At 38.0% G+C, this 18285-nt stretch overlaps 1 protein-coding gene across 2 annotated transcripts in view; it reads right to left on the bottom strand.

Annotated features, from left to right (window-relative positions):
* Positions 1-18285, bottom strand: part of Pard3b (par-3 family cell polarity regulator beta) — a 978588-nt gene that overhangs the window by 282837 nt on the left and 677466 nt on the right. For both annotated transcript variants that reach the window (XM_040294778.2, XM_005335090.5), the window contains exon 18: positions 17365-17602. In XM_040294778.2, the coding sequence (XP_040150712.2) occupies positions 17365-17602 (238 nt within the window). The remainder of the gene's footprint in view (positions 1-17364; positions 17603-18285) is intronic.

Here is an 18285-nt window from a genome sequence, read left to right as displayed (position 1 = left end):
AGACACGTTTTAAAGCAACAGCTTAAATGAATGGCTGTGTGTCTGTAATAATTTCGACTTAAAATGTCAACTGTATTTGAGATGCCATGTGCATTTAATCAATGTCTCTATATTGTAAAATAAATATACTTCAGTATGACTGCTGTGCCAGTCATAAATCATAATTCACAAAGACAAGAACATCTTATCTTCTCTATTGATAGTTGTTAATGACAATACTGATTAAAATGGTATCTGCCTGCCATATTATGGTTAAACAGTCTATTAGAATTTCTATCACATCCTATAACCTACCACTATTTCTCTTAATGCTGATGCATCTCTTATGAAATAAAACATGATAGACAGATTTAAAATTTAACACTTAACATGCAAAACTAAAGTGCAGAGTTTATAAGAAAGTTTTAACCCCTATTTTCAAAATTAAGACAGATCCATTTGTGAGTTTACAGTGTTCAATGCATTTGTTTCTTTCTTTTAGAATTGATACTTAGTTTTAAAAAATTAAATATTTTGGGTAAACAGACAATGAGAAGAAAGAAAAACAAAATATCATTTAAATACCGTATCAGCCCACGGAATCATCTGTAGAAACTGTTAGTTAACATTCCTAGAATGTATTTCTCAGAATTAAGAGTTAGCTCACCCATTCTTTTCTTCCCAATGCGGTACTGGGTGGGGATTGAACTCAGGGCCTCACACATGCTAGGCAAGCACTCTACTACTGATCTACATTCTTTGTCCTTGGCTGTTTTTCAGGTTTTATTTTGAGACAGGGTCTCACTAAATTGATCAGGTTGGCCTTGAACTTGCAATACTCTTGCTTCTTCCTTCCAAGATTCTGAGATTACAGGTGTGCACCACTGTAGCTGAAGCATCTATTGTTGAATGCACACTCCGATGCAATGAGTCATGGTGTATTTGGTGTTAGGTATGCCCAACACCATAGACTCACTGGGAAGGAGATTAGATGGATCCTACAGTTAGGATGCACAATGGCTAGGGGGAAATCACACAAAGGCACAGAAGCTGACCTAGAGAGGTCTTTCAGGAATCTAGACCATCCCAGACTATTCTATCAGTTACACACACCATGGCAGTAAGGAAAGCAAATGACAGATATCTGAAAGTCAGATAAGATACATGAGGTTCAAGGTAAAAGGAACTGTATCTGTAGACATATGGAGCTGGAGATAGATCCACACAGGGTCCAGTGTTCTGGTGTGCCTGTCAGTAGTAAGCAGGTTCTACTATACCAGGGCTCCAGTTTAAGGAGGTGGCATTCACAGTGGGACCTCTGTGGGACTGAGGATGCTGAGCAATGCCACTGGGAAGAAGAGTGGAAGTCAACACAGTAGAGAGGTACATATACAAGTGTTCCTTCCCATACTTTAAGAGCCAAGATTGGCCATGGCTCCACAGCTTTAAGATTGAATCTTACAGCTACACTAGCAAATGCTAGATGGAAAGAGCATTTACACCAAGCTAACTAGGGTCAGGGAAGAGACTGCTGTGAGCCCATCTCTATGTTTGGTTCAGAAGACCAGGACTAGGAGGAACTGGAAATTGGATTACATTTATGAGAAGATATAAAGGGACGATATAAAGAGAGACATGTGGCAAAGGTAGAGGTACTACAGAGAACACAAAAATGCCTAAGGCACTCTTGTTCTTGCACTCCAAGTGATTAAAAATAAAGTGAGAGGAAAATACTACGATGATCCAAACCAGCTTCAGCACAAGGCTAGGGAAATCAGGCCTGGCTAATGACTCTTCATGAAGTCTGGCCTGAGTTTGCAAAGACAGAGAAGATGTGGGAGAGCTGGGATGAGAAAACTGACAAATGATTTCGTCTCTCAGAAGAGGGAGCCTAAACAGCCCAGGGGCCAAGAATAGTAGTGTCCCCACATCCACATGTGTTGAAACAATTCTTTGGCATTTTTGATTTTAAAAAAATTATAATAAAATAAAATGAAACTATCCCCTGCATAAAGGTTAGGATTTTGGATTGCTCTTTAAATTTTTTTGGTAAGTTTGTCCCTCCATTCCCCTTTCCCCAAGCTACAATATAGAAAAATAACCTGAAATTTAAAATAGCAAAAACAAAGTCAAGGAAAGAAGGTGGGATAAATAGGAAAAATATTCTGAGAACAAGTTTCAATTCACTTGCCAAACATCCTGTCCACCACACTCTTGACATTCAACACCCTAGCAGTAGGGACAGTGAAGGCATGGCAGAGACGGGAGGAGATGACATTGGTAAGTTTGGTATAGACTGGCTGGGTCAGAGTTCCAGGAAACTGGTCAAAGCCAACCCTTTCATTTTATAGTCCATCTTCATCATAAAAGCTGTTCCTTCCCATACTTTGAAAATTCCAGGAGGCACAAGGAAAGCAGAACAAATCTATGATATTGATTTCCTACTATACATTGACTAGAGTTCAAATTTAAAGTGGAAAATTATAGTCCTTGGGGGAGAAGAAACCTATCAATGGGAGGAACTAATACTAAAAGCTCCAGAATTAGGGTTTTTACTGTTCTCTGGTGGTTTTGTCTGCAATCAGAGTTGCAACTGTTATTTTTTTGTCAATGTTCTTCCAGCTTTCTCTTTCTTGAGTTTTGTATACAATATTTTTAAGGGTTCTTTAGTTGGCCATAGGGTGCTGCTTTTAGTGATTCTCTGCCGAGACACTTCTACTTTGATTTCTAGCGCTATGTGCTTTTTGGAATGCCAAGAAATCCTTAAGAGAATAGATAATTTCTCAGGTTTACACAAGTGCAAAATCTCAGCTATCAGAGGAGTTCATTCAAGTTTTCTTTTATATCTCTTTTATGTTTTATTTCTAGTATAGAATTTTAAAATCTATCATATTAAAAATAAAATTCACTTTTTATTTTTCTTTTGTTTTTCAAAGGATTTTTATGACTATACAGTAATGTATAAGCAGAGAGTGGAGGGGGAGAAGGCAGAGGGAGGGAGGATCAGATGCAGCTGGGAATGCAGATGAGGGTGATCAGTTGTCCTGATTTGCCTAAAACTGAGGAGTTTCCTAGAGTAGGGACTTTTGGTCTTGAATTAGGATGAGCTGGCCCCCCCTCAATCATACCAAAGGGCACACTGAGAATGAACATGTGTAAAGGTCAAATTTTCTATTTTGGCAAGTTAAATGTTAATAGATTTTAGACTATTTTTCTCAATTCTGTGCCGTTTTAATTAGTAAAACGAACTTTTCAGCTAACCAGCCCTTTCCTCTCTTAGCTCACAGTCACAGCTAATCTAATAATTAATTTCAGCTGATGGGCTGAGCATTTGATGACCATAATGATAGTTTATATACATTTTGCAAGTGGACAGAGTGGACACAACTCCCTGAAGGAGAAATATCTTCCGCTCAAGAAGCCAGTTACAGAAGTGAGGTTATCAGACATCAATCAGTATGTTTACCAGGTACTGCAAGTGGTGCAATTGTAGTTTGATAGCATGCAGAGATGATCTGGTTATCTACAGGGGCTTGGTAAATTTTGTAGCCTTTGACTAATTGGAAACTCTGTACTCTACCACACTCTGAAGATTCTGGACTTCGAGAACAATCAAAACACATATGACTTGCCTGCTGAGGTTTTTCCCAATCAAGCACCAGGACTGGCACTTACTAGACAATATTTCTAGAATGAGTGAAAGAAGTTATCAGGAAAAAAGTGTGAAAGATTGTTTTCATATTTTTTTGCAACACGTTGTGTATTTATTCATTGTTCACTCAATTAGTGTTGGATAAATTGTTTGGGGAAATTTGAAGATGGTTCCACTCTACCTAGAGATTTTAAGGGACATTGGAAATCTATTTATAAAAAAAAAAGATCTGAAGTAGTGCAGAGGTAGGGAGGGATTGAAGGGAGCACATCTGAACTTGAACTATAATCATGGCTATAACCTCACAATTTAGTACTTAATTCCAAATTCTATTTTCATTGCTAATAATTTCATATTTATAGGTCATCTTAATTAGATAGTGAGTTTAAGTAAAGGGATCATGTTGTATATTTTTTCTGGGTTTCCCCTGAGTAGCATTTAATAGATATTCTAGTAATGAACTGGTTGGCAAGGTTTTTCTCACATCATTTTAGATGAATATTTATCCCTACTTTTAAAGTACTTCAGGGAGGTCAATCCTACAACCTGTTCAGAAACCTCATTCCAGTGCTTAACAACAATCTTTTTTTTTTTTTTTTTTAATGTAACCTCATTTTTATTGATAGTGATTTTGGCCCATTTTCTCTCCTACCGTCCTCGGTGGAAATGGAGAACAGCTGGTTACTATTACCAGTTAACTCATCTTCAACCTTTTCTTCAAACAGAAATTAAAAAAAAAAAAATTAACTCCCAATGCAGTTCACCCTCTTTCTTATTTTTGAATCACTTCCACTGTTTCCATCATTTTGAACACTATTATCTAGAATGACTAAAGGGCACAACACATTAATATCCAAATAAGTTTAGTCCAATTAGTACGCCATCGAAGCCAATCAATCAGCACAACTTATTCAGGGCCAATACTGTGAAAAGCTTTGTGGGGAGGTCCCATTGCTGAAAGGAATTTATAATCCCACCGAGAACAGGAGACAGATGTGTAAAACTCAAACTAAAAACAAGCCAGCCCCTGAGAAGAACTCAGCAAGAAAATGCCGACTGTAAGAAAGAATTTTGATGAGAGAGAAATGCAGGTCAAAGAAGGATTTATAAAAGAGATGGGGTTTACCGAGGGCTGCAACAGGAGGAGTCAGAGAGAAAGAGGAGGGAGATCACTCTAAGGGGCGGGGGTGTCACCTGAGGGCTTCACTTTTGGGGTAATAGTGGGTAAAGTAATCTGGTTAGTGTGGAGAGTTTCTAGAGAGGAAGAGTAAAAAACAATGATAGAAAAATAAACTGGAACAAGAACAAAGAGTATACTGAATGCTAATTTAAAGAGCTTGAATTTTTTTTTAAAGAGAGAGAGAATTTTAAAATATTTTTTAATATTTATTTTTTAGTTTTTTTCGGTGGACACAACATCTTTTTATTTTTATTTATTTATTTATTTTTATGTGGTGCTGAGGATCGCCCCGTGCATGCATGCATGCACTACCCCTTGAACCAATCACATCCCCAGCCCAAAGAGCTTGAATTTTAAAAATCTGTGGTTCTCAAATGGAACTGCTGCTGGTTGCAATAGAATTGTGATTCCCAAGCCGTCTATCAAATTTAATGAATTATATTTTTTGATAATGAGGCCAAGATTCTCTGTCTTTCATAAGCGTCGTAGATCTACTATAGGTTACAGTCAATTTTAAGCAAGAGTAGATAATCCGGAAACATCTCGTCTCCTACAGCAGAATACTACTAATGGATTCTCTTTTAAGAACTCCTTATGTCACCACAGCTGAACTTTGTTAGGTAAATGTTGCAATTATTCCTACTATTACTACAATATCATAAGAGAGGAAACAGAGGCAAAGTGTGTTTCAATAGCTGCTGAAGGACTGACAGTTAAAAGGAGTAGAGTTGGGATTTGAACTTGGGTAAAATGATTCCAGAAGATCTCCCCTTTGCAACTGTGTCTTATTGCATCTTGGTGCAGAAGGCACATCATCAAATGATACCTGAACAATGAATGACTGGTAGCCCTGCTGGTGAACTGTAATGAATAAATGAGGAACATAAGCAAAATCAGGAGGATATTTAAATGATCTAGTTATAAATGACAAACTGTATTAGAATGGTGACAGTTGAAATGGAAAAGAAGGCCCAGATGTGAAAGACAGTATTTTGCAAATATCAATAGGATGTTGGCTGATGGAGGGGTAGGGCTGGGGAGAAGGCGGCAACCCAGTCGTCCTCGGATTCCTGGCAGTGGCTCAAACAGAATTAGTGAAGGCAGCATGAGCTGGTGACTTGATGGGTAAACTATGAATTAGATTTTAGACATGCTGAAGCTGAGGTTGACGCAGGGCCACTGTGTAGAAATGATCAGCCGACAGCTTGACAAACAAAATTGGTCTGTCTCTGAAAATCCTGGTGAATATTACTTAGGAGGGTTGAAGTAAATAGAGGTACAATCCAGTAATATTTATATATCTCCTATCCATTTTTCAATTTGTATATTTCCTGTTTTTAATTGTTCTGGGAAGGCTTTTCCTTAGTCTATGAGGAGAAAAAAAACCAAATAGTTACAGTTACTATACCATAAATTCAAGTCTCTTCACTTAATTATGAACCACCTCATGTTATTAAATTGCTGTTTGATATTGCTTTAAGATGGGAAAATCTAATAGATAGTAAAAATAAATATGAGTTCTATGGGGTTTGATAAGTATACACAGAATTATGGCTGGTATCCATGCATTTTTAAATGGGAATACAATAGTAGCCATGATCAAGAGGGGGTTTGGGTGTCATTAGCAGTTCAAAGCCTGGCTCTAGGCAGGCTGTTTCACTTCTCAATTATGATCTGTAAGTGAAGCTACTATTTGCCACATTCATCTCCTATGCATCTTGAAGATAAATGCTAGTAAATTACATTGAAGTTCTCAGATAAAAGGTGCTAAACAAAGACCTAATTCCACCTCCCCCACCAGCAAATTATTAAATCTATACATGTCATTATCTAATAGTGTTAAGTAAACATCTCACAAGGACATGACATTGTGCTGGATGTGGGACAAGGCGAATTAGCCAAATATGATTCCACTGGGAATGTACAAGTGTTTATATATATATGAATAAAACTGCTATTAATATGTTTTATTAGTTATTTAATACGAATATGCAAATAGCTCCATTAGGAAACCTTTTGCATTTTATTAATCCACCATCTTAAATGATCATACTTCACCTTACATGCTAATGAAGTTTATATATTAATGTTTTCCTTCCACTTTGGTGCCTGTGCAAGTTCTTTGGGTTTTTATTTAGTTTTTTTTTTTCTTGGTATCAGGATTGAACCTAAGAGAGCTTTACTACATCCCCAGACCTTTTTATTTTTTTTTAATTTGAGAAAGGGTCTCATTAAGTTGCTTAGGGCCCCCTTAAATTGCTATGGCTGGCCTCAAACTTGAGATCCTCCTATCTCAGCCTCCCAAACTGCTGGGATTACAGGCATATGCCATTGTGCCCATAAGATCTTTGTAGCATATCAATTTCTTTAAAAGTTAAACCGTTGGATTTTTGTTCTGATCTGTTAACAAATCTAATCCTCTTCATCAAGGAAAAGTAAGATAAAGGGTCCTATTCTTCTTCAGTCCTCTTTTATAATTTACATTAATGCAATGGGAGTTTTACAACGTATTGAGAGGAGAAGCAAACCCTAATTAAACAAATAGGGCTCGTTTGACACTCTATGTGATCATTTTTTTTTATTGTGATAAGTATGAAAAAAATCAAATCATCTTGCTGCTTTGGATAGCTGAAAACAAGAGCTACAGAGTAATCAAGATTACATAGGGTAGGAAAGCAGTGAACATCAATTAGATTTTTAAATGATTTTGAAAACAAAGTATCTGTACATTTCCATATTAATTAACTCCATCCAGGCTCCTCACTGCTCTATGAACATAGACTCAAACACACACACACACACACACACACAGAGCAAAATGAATGACAAACAAACATTTTCAGACATGCCTGACAGCTGAAAAAAATTATTAAAGTCCTATTCCAAACAAACTATGCAGACTGAACACCGTGGCAGCTCATGGGTCTTCACACTCAGCCCATCAGATGGGCAGTCCATCTGTCTCTGGTCCTCTTTTAGTTAAGAACTAAATGCTGGCCCAAATAACCCTTAACGTGTTTGACCCAAATTTCATCTCCACTTAACTTTTCGGTACATCCTTGCCCCAATCTCCATCATCTTTATCACTCGCCCTATTCATACAGCACTCTCTCTTACTTCTTTACATTCTCCAATTGACCATCTATCCACATTATGGTGCTAATTTTCTTCTCTGACGCTTAGCTGACAACCACCAGAAGCTAGGCTGTATCCTATATAAATATATAAATATTATCAGCTATCACAGCACTGGGTTTAATGGAAGTCAATATCCGTATATTACACACTCTGCTTTGCAATTCCATTACAGGCTCAACTCTGCTGGTCATAAAAAACAGCATTCCAAATCTAGGCCTGTGATAGTAATAATGAAACAAAAAAGGGTCATTGCTCTTCCCAACACAAATAAAAAATTAAAATTGCTAGGTCACTCGGCTCAAAAGAAAACTGGCAAATTAACAAAATGAAGACACAAAATATTCATGGCTCCTATTGTGAAAGATAAAGTAAATAATTTAAGACAGACTGAGGAGAGAAATTTGGAATTTGCCTCTTTGGTAAGAGAGCACAAATTGAGCCTCACTAAATTCTGTGGGTTTTTAGCATATGTTCTTTTTTCCTCTGCAAGCACAGACAGTTCCTGAATTCATTAACAATGGATGGCGGTACCATAGTAGCCTTGGACATTCGAATTTATTTTTCCCCACAGCCATGTATTTCTCTCAGGCTCTATATATGCCTTATCTGCCATTTTGCCCTGATGTGTCAGTCTCTCTTTTCAATATATTTGTATATCAACTTGAAGCTGAATTAGGAACTTCAACCTACTTTGGCTTTTATTTCTCATCAGAAAATTCATATCTTGAACTGGCCTATGCTTCACAAAGCAAAGTCCCTTAACTTTAGCCCATTGCTGGCCTTTTGCCTTTGGAGAAGTGACTGTTAAAATTTCACTACCCTGGCTCCATTAGCTGGGTTGCCCTTCATCCCCATAAAGCTGGAGGGATATCTAGATGTTTACAGCCACTATTTGGAAAGAAGAAATGACAAGCTACAGCCACATTACATTTATTGTACACGAGACCTGTAACAGCCATTATGGGATCAAGGTAAAGAGGACAAATGTATGACAGATGTCATCTTCCCTGGTGACTTAAGTATTCAGTCTCTATCTAACCCAATTTAAAAATCTAGTCAAAATATATCTCTGTGGCCAACGTATTATAGGACAACTTCAGGGCAGCCCGATGAAATAACTATGAACTATGCATTAAGAATATCAACTTCAAAATCCAGCCACAGGCCTCTGAATTGAAATATAAATAAAAAGGACTTAAAAAGTTAAGGAAAATACAAACCTTTTCTTCATTTGAGCCCATTTTCCATTTGTATTCAGCAAGAGAAAGTTTTGCTTTCTACCAGGTAAGTAATGTTTGAAAATAATTCATGTTTACATTTAGAGAGGGGTGATCCATAGCATTCAAAATATAAATGATGGAATGACTTTAGCTACTTCACTTCCTCTTGTATTTTATTATGCAAAACCATCCAGGTGAAAGAAAAAGCATCATGCCCATCTGAGTCATAAAATTACAACTAGAGGAAAATGAAAAATCCAATAGAGAAAGTTAGTGAGCTTCAGGTGTATCTTGCTTGAAATGATAGTGATTTCTGATGGCCCAGGCTGTCTGGAATAGAGCATGACAGGAAGATGAGAAGTCATGCTTACCATTTTTTAAAAGAAGCTAGACTGGTGACCAAAAATATATTAAAAATTGTTTAACATCACTATCATCAAGAGAATGCCATTCAAAACAACAATGAAAAATCACTTCAAACATATTAGAATGGTTGTTATAAAACAAAGTCCATAGATAACAAGAATTATCAAGTGAATGGAAAAAGGGGTACCTTTGCACACTATTAGTGGGAATATAAATTAGTAAAGTCATTATGGAAAACAGAATGGAAGTTTCTCTTAAATTTCAAAATAGAACTACCATGTGATCCAGTGATCCCATTTCTGGATATATATTCAAAGGAAACGAAATCAGTATGTCAAAGAGTTATCTTCATTCCCATGAGTATTGCAGCACTATTCACAATAACCAAGAAATGGAAACAACTATCACCTGAAGAGTACAAAAAAGGAAATGTACATATTCACCATGGAATACTACTCAGTGTTTAAAAAGGAGGCAATCTTGTCATTTGTGACAACAGGGATAAATGTGAAGGTACATGAAATAAGCCAGGCACCGAAAGACAAAAGACTGTATGACCTCACATTTGCATGTAGAGTGCAAAACAGTAAAACTCATAGAACCAGAGAGTAAAATGGTTAGTACTAGAGATGAAGGGCTGGGGGGATTGAGGAGTTGTTGCCCAAAGGACATACAATTTCACTTACCATGGAAGGAACAAGTCTAAGAGATCTTTGGTGCATTGTGGCAGTGCATCTACAACTATATACTTTAACTAGATTTAAATGTTCTGAAAATACAACAAATATATGAGGAAATCTATATGTTCAAATATGCGATTTAGCCATCTCATTATATCTATATCTATATCTATATCTATATATATCTCAAAATATCATATTATAGACCAATCTCAAAACATCATATTATAGACTCTAAGTCCATACCATTTTTACTTGTCAGTTTAAAATGAATAAACAGCCAGAAGTAATATCTCTCAAATTGCTGAATTTAAACCTCACAAGTTGGAGAAGATGTTCTTATTTGTAGTTTTCTGATGAGGAGACCGTAACTCACAGGGTTAGTGATGACCACGGGGTTTGCAAGGGACAGACTTCTAACTAGGCTCAACATTGATCTGGCTGTGGAAATGGTGTGTTGTTGCTTGTGGTGATGGTGGAGGTGTATGTGGTTGGGAGTGTGTTCTTTTTAAAAGAGCTCACAGCAGGATACCTTTCTAGAGTGTTTCCCTGTTTAAATAAAATATATAGTATATTTTAGAATAAAATGAAGGAAACATGCATGGCTTAGTATATGCCAAGCTTGCAAATGAAAATGCCTCTAGATTTTTAGAAATAGCTTTGTCTGTAGGGTTCATGACTTAGATTTTGCATGTTTTACTATGTAGATATTGAAGCAGTATATCTTCAAGGCATACCCACATTTTCTGAGTAGAAAAAAGAAACAATAAAGAATAACTAATTCATGGGTCAAGAGGAACAGCTGCCAATCAAGTTCACCCTTTACATTACAAACCATCAGCTTCAGAACATTTACTTCTGGTACAACAGGGCTTTGTGTACTAAATGGACATCATGGGGATTAGTTGGTTTTTTTAATTATAGATTTATGTGAGGTTGGTTTATTCACATGCTGCAGAAAAGAAAAAACAAAACAGAGAAGACAAAGCAGGCAAAGAGTGGTTTGGCTTTAGTACCTTAGTGTGATAAGTTCTGATAATGCTATCTACTGAAAATTCAGCCTAGCTTGGGCAGATGCACACTCTGCTGTGCTGTTAGACAGCTACTGAGGGTGAGATGACACCATCCTTTCTGACTTTATCTTCTTCATAGCACCTACTACAATCCAAAATTATCTCAATTATTTTGAGTTGGTTGTTTATTCTCTCCCCTTCACTGGAAGGTAAATGCTGAGAGAGCCATGGCCGGATGTCTTGTTCAGCACCATGTAAGTTGAATGCCCATCACCTCGAATTGACACAACACAGGTTTGCCCCTGAGTTATCTTGGTGAATGACTCTCCACAACTGATGAGTCCATTGCTAAAAACAGTTTGCATGTTTATGTGATACTTTGCTTGTTTTTGTTTTAAATGTATCATTAAAAAACTTATCTTTGATATTTTCTTCATTTATTAGGATGGGAAGGTGCTGTTATCAAAGTGGGGACTTTAGGGGCTGGGTGGTGGCTCAGTGGTACAGTGCCTGCCTAGCATGTGTGAGGCACTGGGTTTGATTCTCAGTACTGCATAAAAATAAACATAATAAAGGTCCATCGACAACTAAAAAATATATTTAAAAAAAGTGGGGACGACTTCTTTGTTATATATCCAGTTTCAAAGAGCACTGGGTATAAAGCTAGACTTTAATAAATATTGTTGGGTAAATGAAATAATAATTATGAATGTGCTTAACAAAGACAGGGCATTCGGTACCTATTACTAGTCAAATGAATATGGGTGAATATGGGTGAACCAGTTTTGAAATATGGGTGAACCAGTTTTGAAAGAAGAAATGGGAATATGGGTGAACCAGTTTTGAAAGAAGAAATGGTATTCCTATGGGTAGGTTTTGCACTTGGTTCATTTATTAAGAAACAGTTTACCAAGCATGATTCTTTAATGACCAAATTACTATAAAAACCTTTCCATTTAGTGTCCAGAACAAGCTGACAGCTGAAGGTTTCTGGAGTGAGTGGCTATACTGTTGACAGGAGATAATTTGACTATATCTAAAGGGATGGATTTTAAACACAAACCAGTGGAAAATTTTCACTTAAACTTTATAAAGATAAAAAAAAATTAAGTAGCTAAGGAATAAAGGACTGATCTCTAGGTTTCTACTCAAGATAGGCAAGATTATTTTTTAGCCTAAAGACATATATCCTCAGTGCCTGGGCACTGAAACATCTACTGGGCTCCAAGATGGTGGCCATGGATGGACACAATGAGCTCATCTGTTGAAGGAGTCTGAGTGCTGCAGTCTGGCTGTGGAAGCTGTGTGGCCTTTCTGCAGCGTGGTGCCCCAAAGAGCATAATGCCCGAGGAAGTCAAACACACAATGGAAAGATATGAGCCTCTTGACCCACTGAAATGATCTTTTAGTGGCAGTAACAGGGCATACGGGGAACTACAAAAGCAGGCAGGTTCTTGAACTGCATATTTTCTCACAATAATCCATTTCTTGTGTAAGAGCTACACTTGAATTGTGGAAGGAGATTGGTTGAAAGCAGCAAAGCATCACAATAGTGAAACAAGGTAACATATAGAAAGATTTGAATGACAGAGATCCCTCATGCTTTTTCAACAGGATCAGAAATAGGCTGAATTAACAAGTGAGATAGAATGGACTGCTCTGTGTCACCCTCATGAACAGACCAGCTAATAATCCTCAAAGCACACACCGTGGTTTTTTAGAAGAAAGTACAAGGCTACTTCTCACACACTGACACTCTGGTGATTCATGGTTTGGTGAGGAGAGGGAGGAAGAATTGATGTCTTCACTTATCCCTTTGGCCAGGGGCACCTGTACACGGTACAACTGCAGAACACCACCAAAATCTTCAGGTGTGTGTATGAGAAACGCAGGTAATGGAAAAATAATGCATATTTAAGTCACATCTAACTCCAAGAGAACGTTACAGCAATCAATCTTTTTTTAAATAAGAAAGAAAGTCAGTCAATAGCATCTGAGCAACAGATGAGAATTAAAGCAAAATCTGTTGGCTAATGGTAACAGCCTTTGTGTTCTTTGTTGTTGAAAATGTGCATGTAGCAGCAATTCCAATATGCTCACAAACTCACATGCAAAAGGCTATGGAAAACAGTTGCTATTTTTATACTGAAGATAAAATCAAACACCACCTTTCAGATCTTAATTTTGCTAAAATAGTGGAAGGAAACAAAACCCAAGGTGCTAGATGTCTAAAGGTTCCACAGGTGCTGGATCCTTTAGAAATTTCTCCTACATGAAAATATAGAGAATATTGGACAACAAAAGAGAAGAGTTGGCTCTTAAGCAATGAAGTATAAATCTGCCAAATCAAACCATGTAAAATAAAACATGAAGTTAAAGTTTAGTTTAGTAACATTCTAGGAAGTAGAATATGCAAATACCTAACAGATTTTATACTTATATACCACTCTAGTTAAGTTAGTTTGTTTAGTTTTTAATGCATTAAAAAGGAAATTTTCCTTATAAATTACTGAAAGTGTAAAATAATAATAATAATAATAATAACAACAACAACAACAACAACAACTTACCAGTTTTCTATTGATAATGTAGGAAATTTCTGCAAATTTAGTGACTTGAAAAACAAAAATGGACTAACATTAAGGGCTTGGCCAGAGAGAATCCACTTTCTCACTCTGTCTAGCTTCTAGAGGCCCCCATCTTGCGTGGCTTATGGTCCCCTCTCTTGATCTTCACAGCCAGTAACACTACATTTCTTTGCACCTGCTTCCTCAGTCATACCTTCCTCTTGCACTTTTAAGGGACCCTGTGATTAGATTGGGCTCACTGAAGAAACCCAGGATAATCCTCAACTGAAAGTGAGTGAATCAGCAGCCTTAATCTCATCTGCAATCTCAATTCTACTTTGCCATACAACATAACACACACACAGGTACTTGGGATGAGGACATGGACATCTTTAGGGGATCACTGTTATGTTTACTATTAGATGTTTATTACTTACCAAGCAGAGTTATAATCATGTTACATATAATTAAACAAATGTAATTATCACAATAATGATATATTCTATTATTATTCCATTGTCAGATGAGGAAACTGAGGCACAGAGGTTAAATAATTTGCCCAATATTACCGAGACAAAAAAACAGAAGAGTCAGGATTGAACTCAGAAGTCTACATGCAGAGTCTAAATATACTGCAGTTGCAGGTTATAATAATCGCCAAGAGGCTTTAGTCATAGTCCATAACTTAATAAAACCATAATAATTACTCAGAATAAGAGAAAATTTTAAATTCAAGGTGGCAAAAGGAGAGACTGAATCTACAGAGACCACTAGGAAAAATAAACTAATGCCTATGTAGAAATTGGGATATAGGTCATTCAAAGTAAAATGGAGGCCATTGTTTTGGGCTGAGTTCCTGCACTGAGATACAAAAGACTAGGAATCACGTGATCCAAATGAACTCAGAAATGGGCCAGTTTAAACACAAAACCAAACCAACCAATCAACCCACCACCAACAACAAAAACAAATGGGAGATCATGGAAACCCATCAAAACACGTTTATTCACCGTGAGCAGGGTGATGAGGAAGTCTCTGCTGAAACCTTATAAGGAAAATAATTTTGAAATGACCAACTCAGTTTTTATTTCTTGTTTTTGCTTTTCTCAGGTTTTTCCTGTTGTTAAAACTCACACCTCTGCTCAGCTCACACAAGTGCCTTTCAGTCCTGCCATGAGAATGCTGCCCAATGCATGAGTTGGTAATAAGGTCCAATTTGATCTTTGAAACTCAATTCGTTGAAATTTTTTTCTTTGATAATCAGATGGATAATCAGACCTGCTGGAGTGACCTCAGTCCAGGTGCAAGCAGGACCACAGCATATTTTGAGCAGGAGGACACCAGAATAGCATTTTATGAGCACTGGGAATGTAATGGGAAGACCCAGAGCTGTCAGTATCATTTGTGTCCCTTAAAGTTTACTTAACACTTTTACACACACACACACACACACAGAGGGTAGAAATGGAGAGAGGAGGAGGGGAGGAGGTAGAAAAGGAAGGAGGAGAGAGGGAGGGAGAAACTTCCCTGTCTGTCTAAAAATGTCAGTTGAAGATCTCTAACTGGAAACATCTGGTACCATATGATAATTGCAACTTTTTTTTTTTTTTTTTTGGTAACAGGGATTGAATTCAGGGGCACTCAAACATTGAGCCACATCTCCAGCCCTATTTTGTATTTTATTTAGAGACAGAGTTGCTTATTGTTTTGTTTTTGCTGAGGCTAACTTTGATCTCATGATTCTCCTGCCTCAGCCGCAGAGTGGCTGGGATTACAGGCACGCACCACCACACTCCACTAACAACTGCAATTTTAAAAAAATATATATATTTATTTTTTTAGTTTTAGGTGGACACAATATCTTTATTTCATTTTTATGTGGTGCAGAGAATGGAACCCAGTGTTTCTCGCATGCTAGGTGAGAGCACTACCACTTGAGCCACATCCCCAACCCAACAACTGTAATTTTTAAGAGAGATACAACTTAAGGATTTCATAAGAGATGACCAATGTGGCTTACCAACTATCATATACTATCGTTCACCTTTAGATCATGCAAGAGAAGTATAGAGATTAATTGATGAGAAATTAAAAGAGGGAAAAAAGCAATGGAAAGGGGGTACTTCTACTTTTCACCCCAACAAAATAAGCAAGGGACTACAAGAAAATCCCTCAGAGTTTCATTGTGACTTGCAAAAATGTTCTGACTCTCCCCCAGATATGACAGAGGCTGACATCAACTGTAGGTGGGGAGACCCAAGACAGGAGCTTGACTTGCTCTGGAGAGGTCTGCAGATGTGAGGCTGGTTGGAAACGTGTTGGAGTGAGGAGAAACAAGAGCCATAGGAACAAGCTGTTCTTGCATTATCTGGTGGTTGAGAAGGCAGTGGTTCTTGTGGCCCAAGCAGATGCTACTTCAATCTGGTTTGAGCCATCTCAAACTGCCACTGTCCAAGAAGTCTTATCAGCTGGGGTTAGGAGATGTCAGGGGTTGAGTGTCTGAGATGTCAGTGGCAAGTGTAAGGGGTCCTTGGGAAGTCAGCAACTGGTATAGTAAGGAGCTTCTTGAACAGTTCACATAAGTGGCCCATAAAAAGCCACTGACGGCCAGAGACAAAACTTAAGTAAAATTCTTAAGTTTAAACTCTTGTTTAATATCGTCTTTCTCCTTCCCCTGGTTACAGAGACTGACAGGAAGGAGAAGGTGAATCCCACCACACTGTGGGTCATCCCTTGGGGACAAGGTCCAAGGGGCAAAGAAGAGGAAAATTTCAGTTTATACTGGACTGGTTGTTCGAGCCCCTGACAAAGACGTTGTTTTATTATCTGAAAGTGACCATAAAACTATCAGTGAGAAAGCGGAGAAGATGTGGAGAAGATAACCCCACGGGGTATTTTTGAAAATAGCCATAGGAAAAGAAACAAAAGTGTTTTCTGACTGTGCCCTGCTGAGCCATGCCTAGCCACAGAACCCACTGCATATGAAATCTTGTCACAAACCCTCTGGATTAGTAGGGCAGGTGTGCCAGCCTCATTCTGAAAGTAAGGTTCAGAGAAGTTAAGCAATGTGGGCGAAGCCCTGTGGCTCGTGTGTGGAGGGTCCTGGATTCAGATCATTTGGATTCAAGCCCAGGGATATCTAGGCTGCATCACAGTGCCTCTGGTCGTGACCCTATCATGCTCGGAGACCTGGCTATCCACACACCTAGTGTTACAGTGGGATGAGGTTCATCAACCATGACTACCCTGATTCAAAGGAGATGATGGGTAAGGACTCCTAGCTCTTGCTTCCCTGTGCAGATGGACAGCTCCGTTACATGGAGCTGCAGCATTGCCTGTGCCCTAATAAGCATTGGCCTTTCTTTGACATCGGACGTAGGGACAGTTTTCTGTCATCACTATAAGCCTCAGAAGCCTCTACGGAAAAGCAATATGCACATTCACAGTCTTGATTTTTATGTATTTAGCTGGAGATGAGGGAAAGCTTGCACTTTGTTTCTGAACGCACACAAAGGAGTGATTTCACCAAGCAAAACAAAACTAACTGTGGCTTCAAAGCAGCCCCGTACCTCAGCATGGCACCAAATCCCTTCCTCTTTATTTTCCTTTCTGGGTCTTCATTTTCCTCTTTCCGCTTTTTCTCCTTGACTTTCAATTTGCCCTTTTCCTTTTTCTTCTCCTTTTCTTTCGTTTTTTTTACCTTCCTGGCTTTATTTTCCGCGTCCTCTAGCTCAGAGTTCCCCTGAGGGGCAGATTCACAATTCAGAGCTCCTTGGCCAGAGTGAGAGCTCTTATCGGACAGACCGTCTGTACAGAGAAAGAAAGAAAGAAAATCAATACACATGGTCAGGGGCACGTACAGTTAGTATATAAAGAGAAGTCAAAATGTAAAATACCGAAGAATGCATAGAAGTGCTTCTTCTATGGTAGGAGTTCTACCCTTGCATGTGGGGACTTGTACCCTTTGAAGACAGACTGCCTAAATCTGGTTACTTCAAGCAAGGTAGGAGGCTGGGAGGGGGCCCATTGGTTGCTTAGCCAGTCCTATGAAAGGCCTGAATGCGCTAAAACACTAATCTTTCTGAAAGCTGGCTTGTTAACCTTGATCAGCTCAGAAAGCCCACATGCTGGGAAACAAACAGGGCTAGCGACTTTCCAGGAGAGGTTTTTGAGTACAAATATTACCCAACTGCTTCTACTCAATTAATGCACTCAGTCCTCGGGTTGATGCTGCTTTTAATGACTCAAATAAGAATGTCAAGAAATGCACACTTAGTACTCCTACCCTAAGGGTAAATGACAGTTGGTCCTTGTAGGAAAGCGGGGGAGAACATTTCTTTACCATTTGCACTGTAAAACAAATTGCATATTGCGTTTTCCAATTCCATGTTCGTTAAGCCAAAGGGCAAAACATATCAGGAAAATGAATGACTTTTAATATCAAAAATATAATTGTAACCCTTAAATCATTTTTCTCTGTAGTTAAATGC

This window comes from Ictidomys tridecemlineatus, chromosome 7 (assembly GCF_052094955.1).
Source record: "Ictidomys tridecemlineatus isolate mIctTri1 chromosome 7, mIctTri1.hap1, whole genome shotgun sequence".
NCBI lineage: Eukaryota > Metazoa > Chordata > Mammalia > Rodentia > Sciuridae > Ictidomys > Ictidomys tridecemlineatus.
The sequence above is the reverse complement of the archived record's forward strand: the minus strand, read 5'-3'. Positions and strand labels throughout refer to the sequence as shown.